Source organism: Octodon degus, unplaced genomic scaffold (assembly GCF_000260255.1).
Source record: "Octodon degus isolate 3935 unplaced genomic scaffold, OctDeg1.0 scaffold00185, whole genome shotgun sequence".
In the NCBI taxonomy this organism is placed as follows: Eukaryota; Metazoa; Chordata; class Mammalia; order Rodentia; family Octodontidae; genus Octodon; species Octodon degus.
In genome coordinates this window covers 3,560,612-3,574,803 of record NW_004524761.1, presented here as the reverse complement: position 1 = coordinate 3,574,803, position 14,192 = coordinate 3,560,612, and the positions used below count along the sequence as shown (strand labels likewise).

At 42.5% G+C, this 14,192-nt stretch overlaps 1 protein-coding gene across 3 annotated transcripts in view; it reads left to right on the top strand.

Annotated features, from left to right (window-relative positions):
- Positions 1-611: 611 nt before the first annotated feature.
- The window catches only part of Rnf14 (ring finger protein 14), a 28,948-nt gene continuing 15,367 nt past the window's right edge, over positions 612-14,192 (top strand). Inside the window, exons 1-5 of one of the 3 annotated variants that reach the window (XM_023704057.1) lie at positions 612-764; positions 3,211-3,384; positions 4,619-4,780; positions 5,936-6,087; positions 12,642-13,172. In XM_023704057.1, coding sequence (XP_023559825.1) covers positions 4,627-4,780; positions 5,936-6,087; positions 12,642-13,172 — 837 coding nt within the window. In that variant the 5' untranslated portion in view covers positions 612-764; positions 3,211-3,384; positions 4,619-4,626. Of the gene's footprint in view, positions 765-3,210; positions 3,385-4,618; positions 4,781-5,935; positions 6,088-12,641; positions 13,173-14,192 lie in introns of those variants that run through there. The other 2 variants (XM_004643851.2, XM_023704058.1) reach the window with 2 other exon arrangements.

Below are 14,192 nucleotides of genomic sequence, written 5' to 3'. Positions count from 1 at the left end.
TCGGCCCGCCGGGTTGCCCGCGGCTCTGGAGGGAGAGGGCGGGCCAGGCCCCGTGGCTTGGGGACGCCGGGCCGGGCCGCCCCTTCCCCGGCCGCGCAGCGCCTCTGTCCCCAGGCGGGCCGGTGTTTGGTGACCCGCACAAGCAGCACTGCTCGCCGGCGGCCCGCAGTGAACCGGACGCGGCGAGCCCATGCCCGACCGGGTCCAGCGCAGGCCCCGAGCCCGCACGGCGAGGCCTGGAAGAGCCAGGAAGAGCCTCCAGGCCCCGACGGAGGCGGGGCTGCCCTCCTGCGGAAGCTAACGTTCAACCGGATCGCTGCCGGAGGATGCCCGAGTTCACTCTTGGCTCATGTTAGAGACCGGGTGTTGCAAATCCAGATTTGGTTACATTTTAACTGTGTGACCTTGAGCCAGAAGGGGGTCCTAAACTCATTTTCTTATTTACGTAATGGATACAACCTGTTTCATACGGTTGCAGGAATGTAGCAGCGGTTAATACATTAAAAAAAAAAAAAAAAAAAGTGCTTAACACCAAGGCAGACAACAGTTAAGAGCTCAGCAGTTGTTACTATTGTTACTGTTCTTGTCTGACACAACATTCTCTTTCTAGTTGCTCCCACAACCCTCTGCTCCGGGTCCTCCATTCCAGCGCGCTGGAATTTCACCACAGTTCGTTACAGTTTTTCCAGTGTTTCGTACATCTCACTGCTACCTAAGAATGACACACAGTGGACACTTGGTCCTTGTCTGAGCGATTAATGCAGGTTAGTAGGAAAGGACGTGTATGTTTATGAACTACTGTAATGCAATGTGTGGAAGGAAGAGTGTGGCCGGATTTTATTTTTAAAGACATGTCGAATTGAAAAGTGCTGAGTACCAAGCCGTGCCGTCCCTGCGGCCCCCCCAAGCCCCCCCCTCCAGCTGTGGTGATTGAGACTGGGCATGGTGGTGCACCTGTAATCCCATCGCTTGGGAGTTTTAGAGAAAAAGAGAGAGAGAGAGAGAGAGAGAGAGAGAGAGAGAGAGAAAGTGCTGAGTACTAAGAGCATTGGAGGTGGGCTCCAGAGACGGCATGGGTTGAGTCAGAAAGAAATGGACCTTGGCCTACAGAAATAAACGCTAGGTCACTCCTTGGGCTGCCATGGTGAGGAACTGCTAAGGAGAAACTGTTTTGAGTACAGGCTCTCAGCCCTGCCCCACCTGTGAACCCTGAAAACTGCAGGGCTGACTTAATTGCCCGGGGTGTGGCCTGGGAGTTGAGGTTTTAAAAAACCTCAGGAGACCCTAATATGCAACAAGATAGAGGCGGCTGATCTAAAACCATAAATTCTACAAATTCATCTCTTATACTCTGTATAATTTTTTTTTAATTTTTTAAAAAATATTTTTATTTACGTGTGTGTGGGGGGCCAGCTCAGCCCACCAGGGGGCGGGGCTGGCTGGCATGTGGTTCTGGGGGATTGAACCGTGGTCCCTGTGCTTTGCTGAGCTTGTTCTAAGTAGGTGCCCTAGACCACTGAGCCATCTCACCAGCCCTATAATTGTTTTTAAGAGATGCAAAAATTGTAATCCTGTTATCACCACATGCTACCACCTGGTAGAACTGTTGAGGACCAAGGTAAGGTAATGAATATGAGAGGACCTAATACAGTACAAGGAGGTGCTCGTGAACGGAAATTGATTTTTTTTTTTATTGTGGCAGAACTGGGGATTGAACTCAGGCCCTTGCGCTTGCCTGGCAAACACTTATTCTACTGAGCCATCTCCCCGGACCTGTAAATTGATTTTGAATATCATAGAGTCATATATTTGAGAATCTAATTTAAATGTTATGGTTTCATATAATATTTTCATTTAATTTTAAGATATTTGTGAGACTTTGCATAACCTATATATGAGTCACACGTCCCCTGCTTCATGAACCCTAGTTTCGAAGTCTGGGTGTAGATGGATATGGTGGCAGTGCATGCCTGTAATCCCAGCATTTGGGAGCCTGAGGCAGGACAATCACCCAAATTCTAGGCCAGCCTGGGTTACATTAGTGAATTCAAGGCCAGCCTGAACTACATGGTGAGATGCTGTCTCAGAGAAGTGAAACAACAGAAGTCTAGTTCAAAAACATTTATTTATTTATTTTTTTTAAATATTTATTTATTTATTTACTTATTTATTTATTTATTTTGTGTGTGGCCAGTTCAGTCCACCAGGGGGCGGGCGGGCTGGCATGTGGTGCTGGGGGATTGAACCGAGGTCCCTGTTCTTTGCTTGGCTTAGCTTGTTCTAAGTAGGTGCTTTAGACCACTGAACCATCTCACCAGCCCCTCAAAAACATTTAGTGTCACAGGGTTTTGTTTGTTTGTTTGTTTGTTTGTTGGTGGAACCAGGGATTGAACTCAGGCTCTTGTGCTTGCCAGGCAAGCTATTATTCTACTGAGCCATCCTCCCAGCTCTCTAAAACATTAGAATAAAACTCAAGGTTTGTGTTTTTCATAAACTTAAAAAGTATGTGTGTGGGCCAGTGAGATAGCTCAGCGTACTAAAGCGCCTGCTTATGCAAATTGAGGCAAGTTTAGGGACAGCAGTTCGATCCCCGGCATGCTGGCCAGAGTCTGGCACACACCTATAAATCTTAGCGCTTGGGATGCTGAAAACAGGAGGATCATTATGAGTCTAGGCTGTGTAGTGAGACTGTATACCAACCAAATACATTTTTTTAAAAAAGTGAGTGTTCTTGTTTTGTTTCTGGGGATGTGTATGAGGCCCTGGGTTCAATCCCTAGCACTACCAAAAAAGGGAGAGAAGGAAAAAGATAAATTTCCTATCAAAGTTAATCTATCTCTGCAAATGTTAATTCATGGGCGCGATAGAGAAAAAACTGGAGGCACATGAGCGATGAAACAATCTAAGAAGGAAAAGAGAAAAAATAAGCCCCACCGAACTGAGCATGTTTGTTGTGGGGTGTAGTGTCCTGTGCCTGTGGTGTTCCTCCCCAGCCTGAGGGCAGTCAGATAAGGCCCCTGGCGGGCAGGGAACATGCTGTGCGCCCCCTTAACCACATAATGCATTCTGTTGTAGGAGAGTAAGGCCCATATGCGACTGTAGATAAGGATTGGCTGTATGTTAGAATGAGTTTGACTTACATGGCGATAATGGAAACTTGGAATTTAAATTTCATATTTCTGACACATCCTTCACACTGCTTTTTTGCAGATGGCAGAATTTGGGTCGTGGATCTAACATGAGCCCCGCATCTTGGCGTCCTACCCAGCTTCAGCAGTCTCAGCTCCACCCGCTGGAGAATGAATGGGCTTTGCACAGATTACAAAGAGCACTGAAGCACAGACTGCAGCGCTGATACTGTCTCCTTCCGGTTGCTATTAACAGGTGCTAACTGACCTCAAGTGGAGCATGTCCCTGCGCCTCAGGATGCAGCCTGAGGGGGGTTGTTGACTTTGTGGGGAAAGATAGCTTTTAGAACAGGGAATGATTTGCACTGGATTTGTTTAACTTTTATGTTAAGTTTTATAATGAGAAAACTGTTATAGCCTAACCTTTTGGTTTTGTACATTTCAATTTTTTTTTCTTCAAAGAGTGTCGTTGAGAGGGGAGCAACTACAATTATGCCCAACATTTTAATTAAGAATGATAATTTTTAATACTGATTTTATGGATTTTCATTGTATATTTCCTGTGTCTTTCAATCATCACAATTGAAAAAGCATTGATTTATGCTTTAATTATAGGATATTTTGATTGTTAATGTTACCTAAAAGAATGGTAACTTAAAATTAATGGCCTTGGGCCGGGGAAATGGCTCAGTAGAATAAGTGCTTGACTGGCAATTGCAAGGATCTGAGTTCAATCCCTGGTTCTGAAAAAAAAAAAAAAAAAAAAAAAAAAAAAAAAAAAAAAACAAAATTAATGGCCTTGTAAATTTGACAAAAATCTGGTGTTCTTTCAAATTTTTTTTTTTTTTTTGCGGAACCGGGGATTGAACTCAGATCCTTGCGTTTGCCAGTCAAGTGCTTATTCTACTGAGCCATCTCCCTGGCCCCTTCTTCTGTATTTAGGACAGGGTCTACAGGGTCTCACTACACAGATCAGACTTGTAGTGATTCTCCTGTTTTCAGCCTCCCAAGTGCTGGGATTGCAGGTGCGTGCCACCACGCCCAGTCTCAATAGAATTCTCAGCACACGCAGGGGTGGGGAACGGGGAGCACTGCATGGTGCGGCATGCCAGAGATTGAACCCCTGCCCCTGCACTCTGCCTAAGCAGGCACTTTAGTTCTCTGAGCTATCTGACCAGCCCTAAAATAGTTTGTGATTTGTCCTCCCTAAAGTTTTTTTAAAATTGTACTTTTTCTTAAATCAGTCATAATACCTGATAAAATCAGCAAATAAAAGCACATCAACCACCCATTTTTGAAAAAGACCATCTTTCCTGCAAAACTGATAGCATGGTAGGCACAGCTGTTGGTTTCAGTTTAGCAGAAACTTGAGGTCGTTAATCTCTTGTAGTTGTTAGTGCGGAACATTTGCTTTATGTACCATTGAACTTGCCCCAACATTGCATTTTTCTACTCTTAACTGATTCAAATGATTATTTTCAATTCCTCAGAAAAGTAAATGTCGTCAGAAGACCGAGAAGCTCAGGAGGATGAATTGCTGGCCCTGGCGAGTATTTATGATGGGGATGAATTTAGAAAAGCAGAATCTGTCCAAGGTGGAGAAACTAGGATCTATTTGGATTTGCCACAGAATTTCAAGATATTTGTGAGAGGTCAGTTGATAATATGCACCTACCTAGATTTTTCCTTAATGAATATTTACAGCTTTTTAGTGTACTCTAAACTGTGCCATTTTGAGTTTATAGGCATTAGTGATAGATGATGTTATTGCAAACTTTGTCCATTTTTTTCTTAATAGAATGAGAGTAAAATAGTGTGTAGTTTACGTCCACCTTTTTAACAACTGAATTGGGGTATCCCCCCCCCCCTTTTTTTTTGAGACAGGGTCTTGTTGTATAGTTCAGGCTGGCCTTAATCTCCCTACAGAGCCCAGTCTGGCCTTGAACTTGTGGCAGTCCTCCTGCCTTGGCCTCCTGAGTGCTGGGATTATAGGCACTGCCACACCTGGATTTCCTGCATATTTTGTGCATACTGTCTACTAGTTGGAGTTTATCAGCCAGGAGTCATCTATAGTTAAGAGGATAATCAATGAGAAAGTGAAACACATCTGTGAAAACACTTGGATTGTACGGTGGTGGTGGTTAATGCTATTTGATTTCTAGAATCATTTCAACTGCCATAAACAAGTGGCACATGTTACTCTGTGACCTTTTGCTTCAGTAGAAACAAAACTCTCTTGGTACATTCACAGAAGACGTTGACCCTTTTTCATGATGTTTCTACTCTAGTCATTGAGTAAAGAACACATAATCATTTTCAATGAAGCTGAATGTGGTAGTGTGTACTGTATCTTGTCCTCACACCTGAGATTGTGCTGGCAGAAATATCCCTCGCTATGATTCATGGGTAGTTGGCACATGCTGGTCAAAGTAAGTTACACTTGGTTGTTAGATAGAGATAAATGTTCTTTTTTCTAGGCTGTCATTTAATCACCTACTGTAAGCCAAAAATGAAAGAAACATTTTTATATTAATCATTAGTGTCAGAAGTTGTACTGGGAAAGTTATAGTAGAATACATGTGCGTCTTCATACATTTCATGGTGCCATGTAGATTTTTCCAAGATTAGATTTTTTTTTCTTAAGGTGGTGGCTATGAAGTTAAAATCAGGGATTAGAAGGTGCTTTGGGGGAGGATTCTATCCCCTCAACTAAAGCATTAAGTTTTTTTTTTGAGAGCTTTGCTCACCAGTAATGGACACTCAAGTGTTGACCAACTGCTCCTTTCTCATTTTTGTTTTCGGTTCAGGCAATTCAAATGAGTGTCTCCAGAATAGTGGCTTTGAATACACCATTTGCTTTCTGCCTCCACTTGTGCTGAACTTTGAACTTCCACCAGATTATCCATCCTCCTCCCCACCTTCATTCACACTTAGTGGCAAATGGCTGTCACCAACTCAGGTAGACCCAAAACTTAATTTCTCCTATCCATTTTTAGAAACTTACAAAATCATCTCTAATTGAAGACTACCCTGATGATCTTGAGTTTGCTGCATGAAAAACAAATGACTTTGATTTTGTAATTTTTTTCCCTTCATGAATCCTAATGTTAATGAATTGGAAATGTTTGTTGATATAAAAGGAATGGCAGTAACTGAGTGATTAATCATCATGATTGACCTATGAATTGTAAGAGGAGTAATTTTCAATCAAGTATATTGTTTCTTGTCTTACTATTTATTTTCCCATTTAATCTCTATTGTAATGGAGACTGAGATCTTCCTCATTTTCCTTAGACGTTGGTACTTTTTCCCTTTGGTTTCTTATCCATTTGTTAAATAAGCGATTTTATTGTAATGAGGACTCGAAATTGAGCTAATGTAGCAATGAAAAACAGATTTCATGAGTAAGTAGACATACTTTTCTCCATAAAAATCCCTCCTATTAGTAACAACTGTTGATTTTTGTCACTTAGAATTAAATGGACACAGAGGTGTGTGCAGTTCTTACAGATATTTCATTAAGATTTGTGACCTTCAGCTGGATGTGGTGGTACACACTTACAACTCTAGTACTCAGGAGGCAGAGGCAGGAGGGTCACTGCAAGTTCAAGGCCAGACCAGGCTGCATAATGAGCACAAGGCCAGCTTGAACTGCATATTGAGACTGTCTTTAAAACAAAAAAAATTCTGGCCTTCATTCTCCCTTAGGTTATGTACCTCTAGATTATGTATTAAGTTCTCATAAGACCCTCAACCTTTTTTTTTTTTTTTTTTTTTTTGGCAGAACCAGGGATTGAACTCAGGCCCTTGCATTTGCCTGGGAAGTGCTTATTCCACTGAGCCATCTCCCCGGCCCAACCATTTTTTAATAGTGTATAATAATTGTGAGTACTTATGCAGTACAGTGTGATTTCCACAAATATGTATAACGCATTCTGGTCAAATCAGAGTTATGTGTAGCATTTCTATCTCCCTGTTCATACTTGGAGCCTTCAGCTGTCTCTTCAACTTCAGCTCTTGATTGAGACATAAATAGGACTTGAAGCTAATGGGAAGTATTCTGGTATGTAATGGATCGATAGCAGCTACTTTTCTAGAAGTCATGAAGATTGATAGGCTAAGTGTACTAAGACAGAAGTTGTCTTGAGTGACTGACCTCAAGGAATAGCTCATTACTAATCCATATAATTTTTATTCCCTCACTCACTGACCTTTTAAAGGAGCATGTTTTTTCATAATTGAGATTATGTTTTAGAAGAACTTCACAGATAATACATGTAGAATAAAAAGGAATATTGCTTTACATTGTGGTATTTCTGCTAACGGGTACAGGATAGTTCATTACTCGCCCAGGAATATCAAGACTGTAGGGAGTTTCCTTCTCTTTTTTTGCTAGAATTGGGAATTTAGCCAGGGACCTCAGATGTGCTAGCCAAGTATTCCATCGCTGAGTTTTTTTAAAATTTTGAGACAGGGTTTCACAAATGTGCCCAGGCTGGCCTTGAATTTGTGTCCTGGCCTCCCAGGTAGCTGGCGTTGCAGGTGTGCTCAATGCATCCTGCTGAGACTGTTTCATAGTTAGGTCACTGACAGTTAGGAAAGTATTTAGATGTTTGTAGTCCCATTTCTCTGAGAGCTCTTGGTGTTTTACCATATGTGTGTAAGCAGCAAACACAGGTCAGATTAGTTGGTTATGGGGGTAGAGTTTCAGACTCTAGAATCTACTTAATGCTGCCTTTTGGGGGTTTATATGGAGGAAGAGGGTTGTCCAATATTTTATGTTTTACAGCTAAAATTATTAGAATTATTCATCAAATATGCACAGAATTGACATCTTAATTTCTTTTATGTTTTTTCCCTTTTTTTTTTTTTTGTTACTGCGTCTCGACTCCTTGGTGTTGTGAATTGCCCCCACTGCCAGTGAGACTGAACGGACCTGCCATTCCCTGAATTGGGGTGGTGGATGGGATTAGGATGTGGACTGGGTCTTCTGGATTTGCCATTGCTCCTCCTCAGTGTACACACACACGCAGGGTCTCTCTTGCTGTCTTCTGTGTCTGCCCCCCCTTTGGGGGGGGGGACCAGGGATTGAACTCAGGCCCTTGCGCTTGCCAGCGAGGTGCTCATTCCACTGAGCCGTCTCCCTGGCCCCACGCCCCTCCCCCTTTAACATTTGTGTGCATCCCTGCTGCCTCCTGAGAAGAGGCTGCAGAAGGGACTGGAGGAGAGCGGCTTCTTCATTGGACCTGGTAGTTCATGTGGCACACAAACATTCTCTCTGAAGTATTTGTTACATTTTACAGATTTTCGCAGGTTTCTCACATGTGTGGTAGATAGATGCCTCTGTAAACAAATGTGAAAAAAGCACTTGTTTAATCATGTTACTAAGTCTGGGTTAGCACCTGTGCAGGGCTTAGTTGGTAGCATTGTGCAGAGCAAAGGATAGAAGATGTCTTTTTTCACTTGTTATTTAAATTTACAAATTTCTTTGCCATCTGGAAGACTTATTTTTGGTTGTTTACCCAAAACAGAAAAGCAGCTTATAATTCCTGAGCTCTGTTACAAATATTCTACATTTCTAATGGAAAAATCCTCTTACATTTGCCTTTCAAATCTAAGAGACCTATTTATATTGTTCACTCATTTATTTTTTTGTGGTACTGGGTATTAAAGTTTAGGTTTTTGCACTGAGTTAAACCTCCCCTTTATTTCAGATTTTGAGACAAGATCTTGCTAAATTGCCCAGGCTGGGCTTGAACTTTTGGTCTTTGAGGCACACATCATGACGCCCTGTTGAATAGGCCACTCTTAAAGAGCAAATGTCAAAATAGTTTAACTTGGGTCACTTTAGGAACTGTGACCTTTCTGCTTGGTGGCCAAGCTACGCGCAGGGTTTGTAATTATGTTTAGATTCAAGGTCAGTCTGCTTCCGCCATATTGATCAGGATCTGACTTCAGCCCACATTGTGTGATGAAAAAATAGCTTGCATATCTGAAAAACAAGAACTCTGAGGTTGAATTCTGCTAGTGATTCCTTCAGATGAGTTGGCTTTTTGATGGGGTTGGAAGAATTTAATTTTCTTTTTGTGGAACAGGGGATTGAGCTCAGGCCCTTGCACTTGCCAGGGAAGTGCTTATTCTACTGAGCCATCTCCCTGGCCCGAATTTTAAAATTTGGATAGTGTTTTAATATTTTAAAATTTAGTTTATAAAAACAAAGAGTAACGGGCCAGCCAAATAATTCAACAGATTAAAGTGCCTGCTTAGGCAGATACAGGGGCCAGGAGTTTGATCCCTGGGCCTGCCATGCCAGCCCTGTCCCTGACTGGGCATGATGGCATGTGCCTGTAATCCCAGCACTTGGGAGGCTGTAAACAAGAGGATCACTATGAGCCCGATCTGCACAGTGAGACCCTGTAGACCCTGTCCTAAAATACAAAAAAAACAAAGAGTATCCTGAACTATAGGGTACATAGTATGTGATGCTTTAGTACATGTACTGTATATGTTGTCTGATATTTAGATCATTATAAGCATACTCATATCATTTCTTTTTCTTCTTTTTTTTTTTTTCTTTTTGGTGGAACCAGGATTGAACTCAGACCCTTGCGCTTGCTAGGGAAGCACTTATTCTACTGAGCCATCTCCCTGTCCCCTACAGTTATCATTTCTTTACAATAAAAACATTCAAAATCTTTTTCTTTTCTTTCTTTTTTTTTTTTTTTTTTTTGCGGATCCAGGGATTGAACTCAGGTCCTTGCACTTGCCAGGGAAGTGTTTATTCTACTGAGCCATCTCCCCGGCCCAAAATCTTTTTCTTTTAACTTTTTTTTTAAATGTATTTAGTGCAGTGTCTACAGGGTCTCACTGCACAGATTGGACTCATAGTGATCCTCCTGTTTTCAACCTCCCAAGAGTTGGGATTATAGGCATATGCCACCAGTCTCAGTCTCCATCTGAGCATTCCCCAGGGGCAGGCTGGCACAGCATGCCAGGTATCAAACCCAGTCCCTGCATCTGCCTAAGCAGGTGCTTTAGTCCACTGAGCCATCTGGCCGTCATCTCTTAACTTTTTTTTTTTTTTTTTTGTGGTACTGGGGATTGAACTCAGGACCTTGTGCTTGTGCTTGCCAGGCAAGCACTTATTCTACTGAGCCATCTCCCCGGCCCTTTTACACTTTTTTTTTCTCTGTCAACTTTTTGAAGTAGACGGTTCGTTATTGTTATCAGTAGCCACTTACTGGGCAGTAGCATGCCATAACTACTTTCTGCTGTGTAACTGGGTACCTGCTGATCATCCTCCCACTGTTCTTTTTTCCCAGCTTCTGGCGATTACAATTCTACTTCACATGTCCGTGAGATTAACATGAGTGATGTGATGCGGTATTCCATCTTTTTGTGCGCAGCTCATTTCACTGCATGTCATGATTTTCATCAGTTCTGTCCATGTTACACTGTAAATGACAGGACTTTGTCCTTTTTGATGGCTGAATAGTTTTCTGCTGTGTTATATACTACTTTTTCCATTCATCTTTATTTTTTTTATTTTTTTTTAAGAAGAATCCTTTATTTTATTTTTTTTAATTTTTATTTATTTATTTTTACATTTTATTTATTGTGTGTGTGGCCAGTTCAGCCTACCTGTGGGCGGGGCTGGCTGGCATGTGGTGCTGGGGGATTGAACCGCGGTCCCTGTGCTTTGCCAAGCTTGTTCCAAGTAGGTGCTTTAGACCACTGAGCCATCTCTCCAGCCCCTCCATTCATCTTTAAATAGACTTAACTTGTTTCCATCTCTTGCTGCAGTAAGCATGGATGTGTGGATGTCTCTGACTTAGTGATTTCTTTTTCTCTGCTATGTACCCCATACTGGAAGGGCTGGATCATATTATAGAGCTATTTTTCAGTTTTTGAGGAACCGCTATACTCTTTTTCCATAATCCCTACAGTCATCTTACATTCTCACCAGTGCTGTAGAAGCTTCCCTTTTCTCTGAATCCTTGCCTTGCTGGCACTTGTTTCTGATTATAGCCACTTTTACGGGATGGAGCTGATGTCTCACTGTGGGTTTCGATTGGCGTACTCCAGTCAGTGATGCTGAACGTTGTGTCTTCATGTAGCTGCTGGGGTGTGTGTGTGTGTGTCTTGAGTTCTGTCCATTTAGGTCTGTGAACCGCACCCTCTTGGGAAGGCTAAGCATGAGGGTCTGGAAGGTGCTGTGCACGTCCTCATTAAGCCACACACTACTTACTACTTGCTTACCGCTGGCCCCTCTTGCTTCCGTGCTTTATTTATTCACTATTGAGGTCTTGAAGTTCCTTGGAAAGTCTGGTTAGCAAACCGCTTGTCAGATGTATGCCTTGCAAATATTTTCTCTTTCTGTAGGTTGGGTCTGAGCTGTGTTGCTTCTTTGGCCATGCAGAAGCCTTCTAAAATTTGATTCAGTCCCTTTTGCTTCCGTTTGCTCGTGTTTTCTGTGGTTTTGGAATCTTGTCCAAAAGTTCATGCCCGTTCCAGCATCTCAGAGCATTTTCCTTCTACAGTTATATAGTTTCAGGTTTTACATTTAAGTCTTTAATTTGAATTGATGTTTGCAGCTGATAGAAAATAAAGGATTGGATATCCAATTTTCCTGGCACTAGTTACTGAAAATATTTCTTTCCTAGGTTTTATTGATTTTTTTGGGGGGGGTATGTATATACATGTGAATGTTTTTTATAGAACTAAGGAGCAAACCTAGGGCCTCCTCGTGCATGGTGAGCAAATGTTTTACCACTGAGCTACACCCCCATCCCTGAGGTGTTTTCTAAGTATTCTAGGGTACCTACAGAGCTAGGACTCCTGTAGGAAGAGGCAGAATTCATTTTAGAAGCAGATCTCAGTCAGGCATGGTGGTGCATACCTATAATCCTAGCACTGGGAAGGCTGAGGCAGGAGAATTGCTGCAAGTTTAAGTCCAGCATTAAGTATATAGTGAGATCCTGTCTCAAAAAATCAAAAGAAAGGAAAGAAAGAAGTAGATCTCTTTCTCCAACATGAGCAATAGAGCAAACATACGAAAACAAACTAACAAGCTGGGTGCAGTGGTGCACACCTATAGTCCCAGCACTGAGGAGGCTCAGGCAGTAGGATTGCCATGAGTTTGAGGACAGTCTGGGCTACATAGTGAGTTCAAGGCCAGTCTAAACTACTTAGGGAGACCCTGTCTCAAATAAATGCATGCATACATACAAAAAAGAAAATATCCAGTTCACAAGTTGCCATGCAGTTATTTTTGGATCTTCCGGAGTTTTACCATTTCTCCTGCTTTTGTGGTATTTGTGTGCTGTGGTTTATGTTGCTGAGTAGTTTATAAATCCTTTGGTGAGGATGTTAGTCATGTTTTGTAGTGGTTTAGAACGATACAGTAGGATGTGTGAGGGGCTAATTTTACAAGTCTCAAAGATTCAAAGGGAGACGAGGAGTTCGGAGCTTTATCTTTCCCAACTCACAGCGCCTTTGTGTGATTTTTCCTAGCTCTCTGCCCTCTGCAAGCACTTAGACAACCTGTGGGAAGAGCACCGGGGCAGCGTGGTCCTCTTCGCCTGGATGCAGTTTCTTAAAGAAGAGACCTTAGCATATCTGAATATTGTCTCTCCTTTTGAGCTCAAGATGGGTGCTCAGAACAAGGTGCAGTGGAGGACAGCTCAGCCCTCCCCCAGCACAGAGGCGGATTCTGGAGGAGCGGTTGGATCCAACGCAGAAGACCAAGAGGAAGTGGTGGATGAGAGAGCTGTGCAGGATGTGGAATCATTGTCAAGCCTAATCCAGGAAATCTTGGACTTCGATCAAGCGCAGCAGATGAAATGTTTCAATAGTAAATTATTCCTGTGCAATATCTGTTTCTGTGAGAAGCTGGGTAGCGACTGCATGCACTTCCTGGAGTGCAGGCATGTGTACTGTAAAGCGTGTCTGAAGGACTACTTTGAAATCCAGATCAAAGATGGCCAAGTTCAGTGTCTCAGCTGCCCAGAACCCAAGTGCACTTCCGTGGCCACCCCTGGGCAGGTAATCTCTATGAAGGACTGCCTCCTAATTCTCTTGCACAGAGAGAACCTTCTCCAGAACTCCCTCGGTAGGGGTCGTAGGGCAGGCTCAGATCTTAAAGCCAGCCTGCACGTTGCTCCATCGCCTCCATCGGTAATGCGGTGGCCTGCCAGGGCACATCTGTAGTCCCAGCACTTTGGAAGCTGAGGCAGGAGGATTGTAAGTTTGGGCAACTTCATGAGACTATGTCTCAGAATGAAAAAGGTAGGAAGTGCAAGGGATGTAGCTCAGTGCGAAGGCCCCAAGTTCAGTCCCCACTGTGACCAAAAAAAAAACGTGGTCTTTATTACTTAAGCAAATGTAAGTACTGCTTTGATGGTTTTGGAGGAGTGATAAAAATGTAATTATGAAGTCTGGTGAGTTATTTTGGATATGTGTTAGCATAAGTACAACCCACTTGGTTTTAATTTTTGTTTCTTTAAATCAATTTTACTGAGGTACGATTTGGCTTACAATAAACTATACCCATTTAATTTATATGGTTGCTTAGTTGGCCAGATGTGTAGAACTATGCAGCTACCATGTCAGTCACCAGGCGTGTCCAGCCTCTGCCTGCTGGGGTTTTTCCTTTTTAATGTTATAATAAACAGGTGTGGTGGCACACGCTTGTAATCCCCACACTCAGGAGGGATCACTGAGAGTTCAAGGCCAGCCTGCATAATGAGTTCAAGTTATCTTGCACTTCACAGTGAGAGTCTGTCTCAAAAATAAAGGAAGTTTTTATATATATTATACATGAACTATATATTAACTATGTTATATATATTCACTATCTTTTCTTGGGTACTGGGAATTAAACTCAGAACCTCACAATTGCCAGGCAAGTGATGTGCCACTGATCTAAACCCTGGCTCCTATTTTATATGTGGCTCAAGATGATTTCTTTTAGGGCTGGGGAGACAGCTCAGTAGAATAAGCACTGGCCTGGCAAGCACAAGGTCCTGGGTTCAAGCCCAAGTACCACAAAAAAAGAAAAGAAAA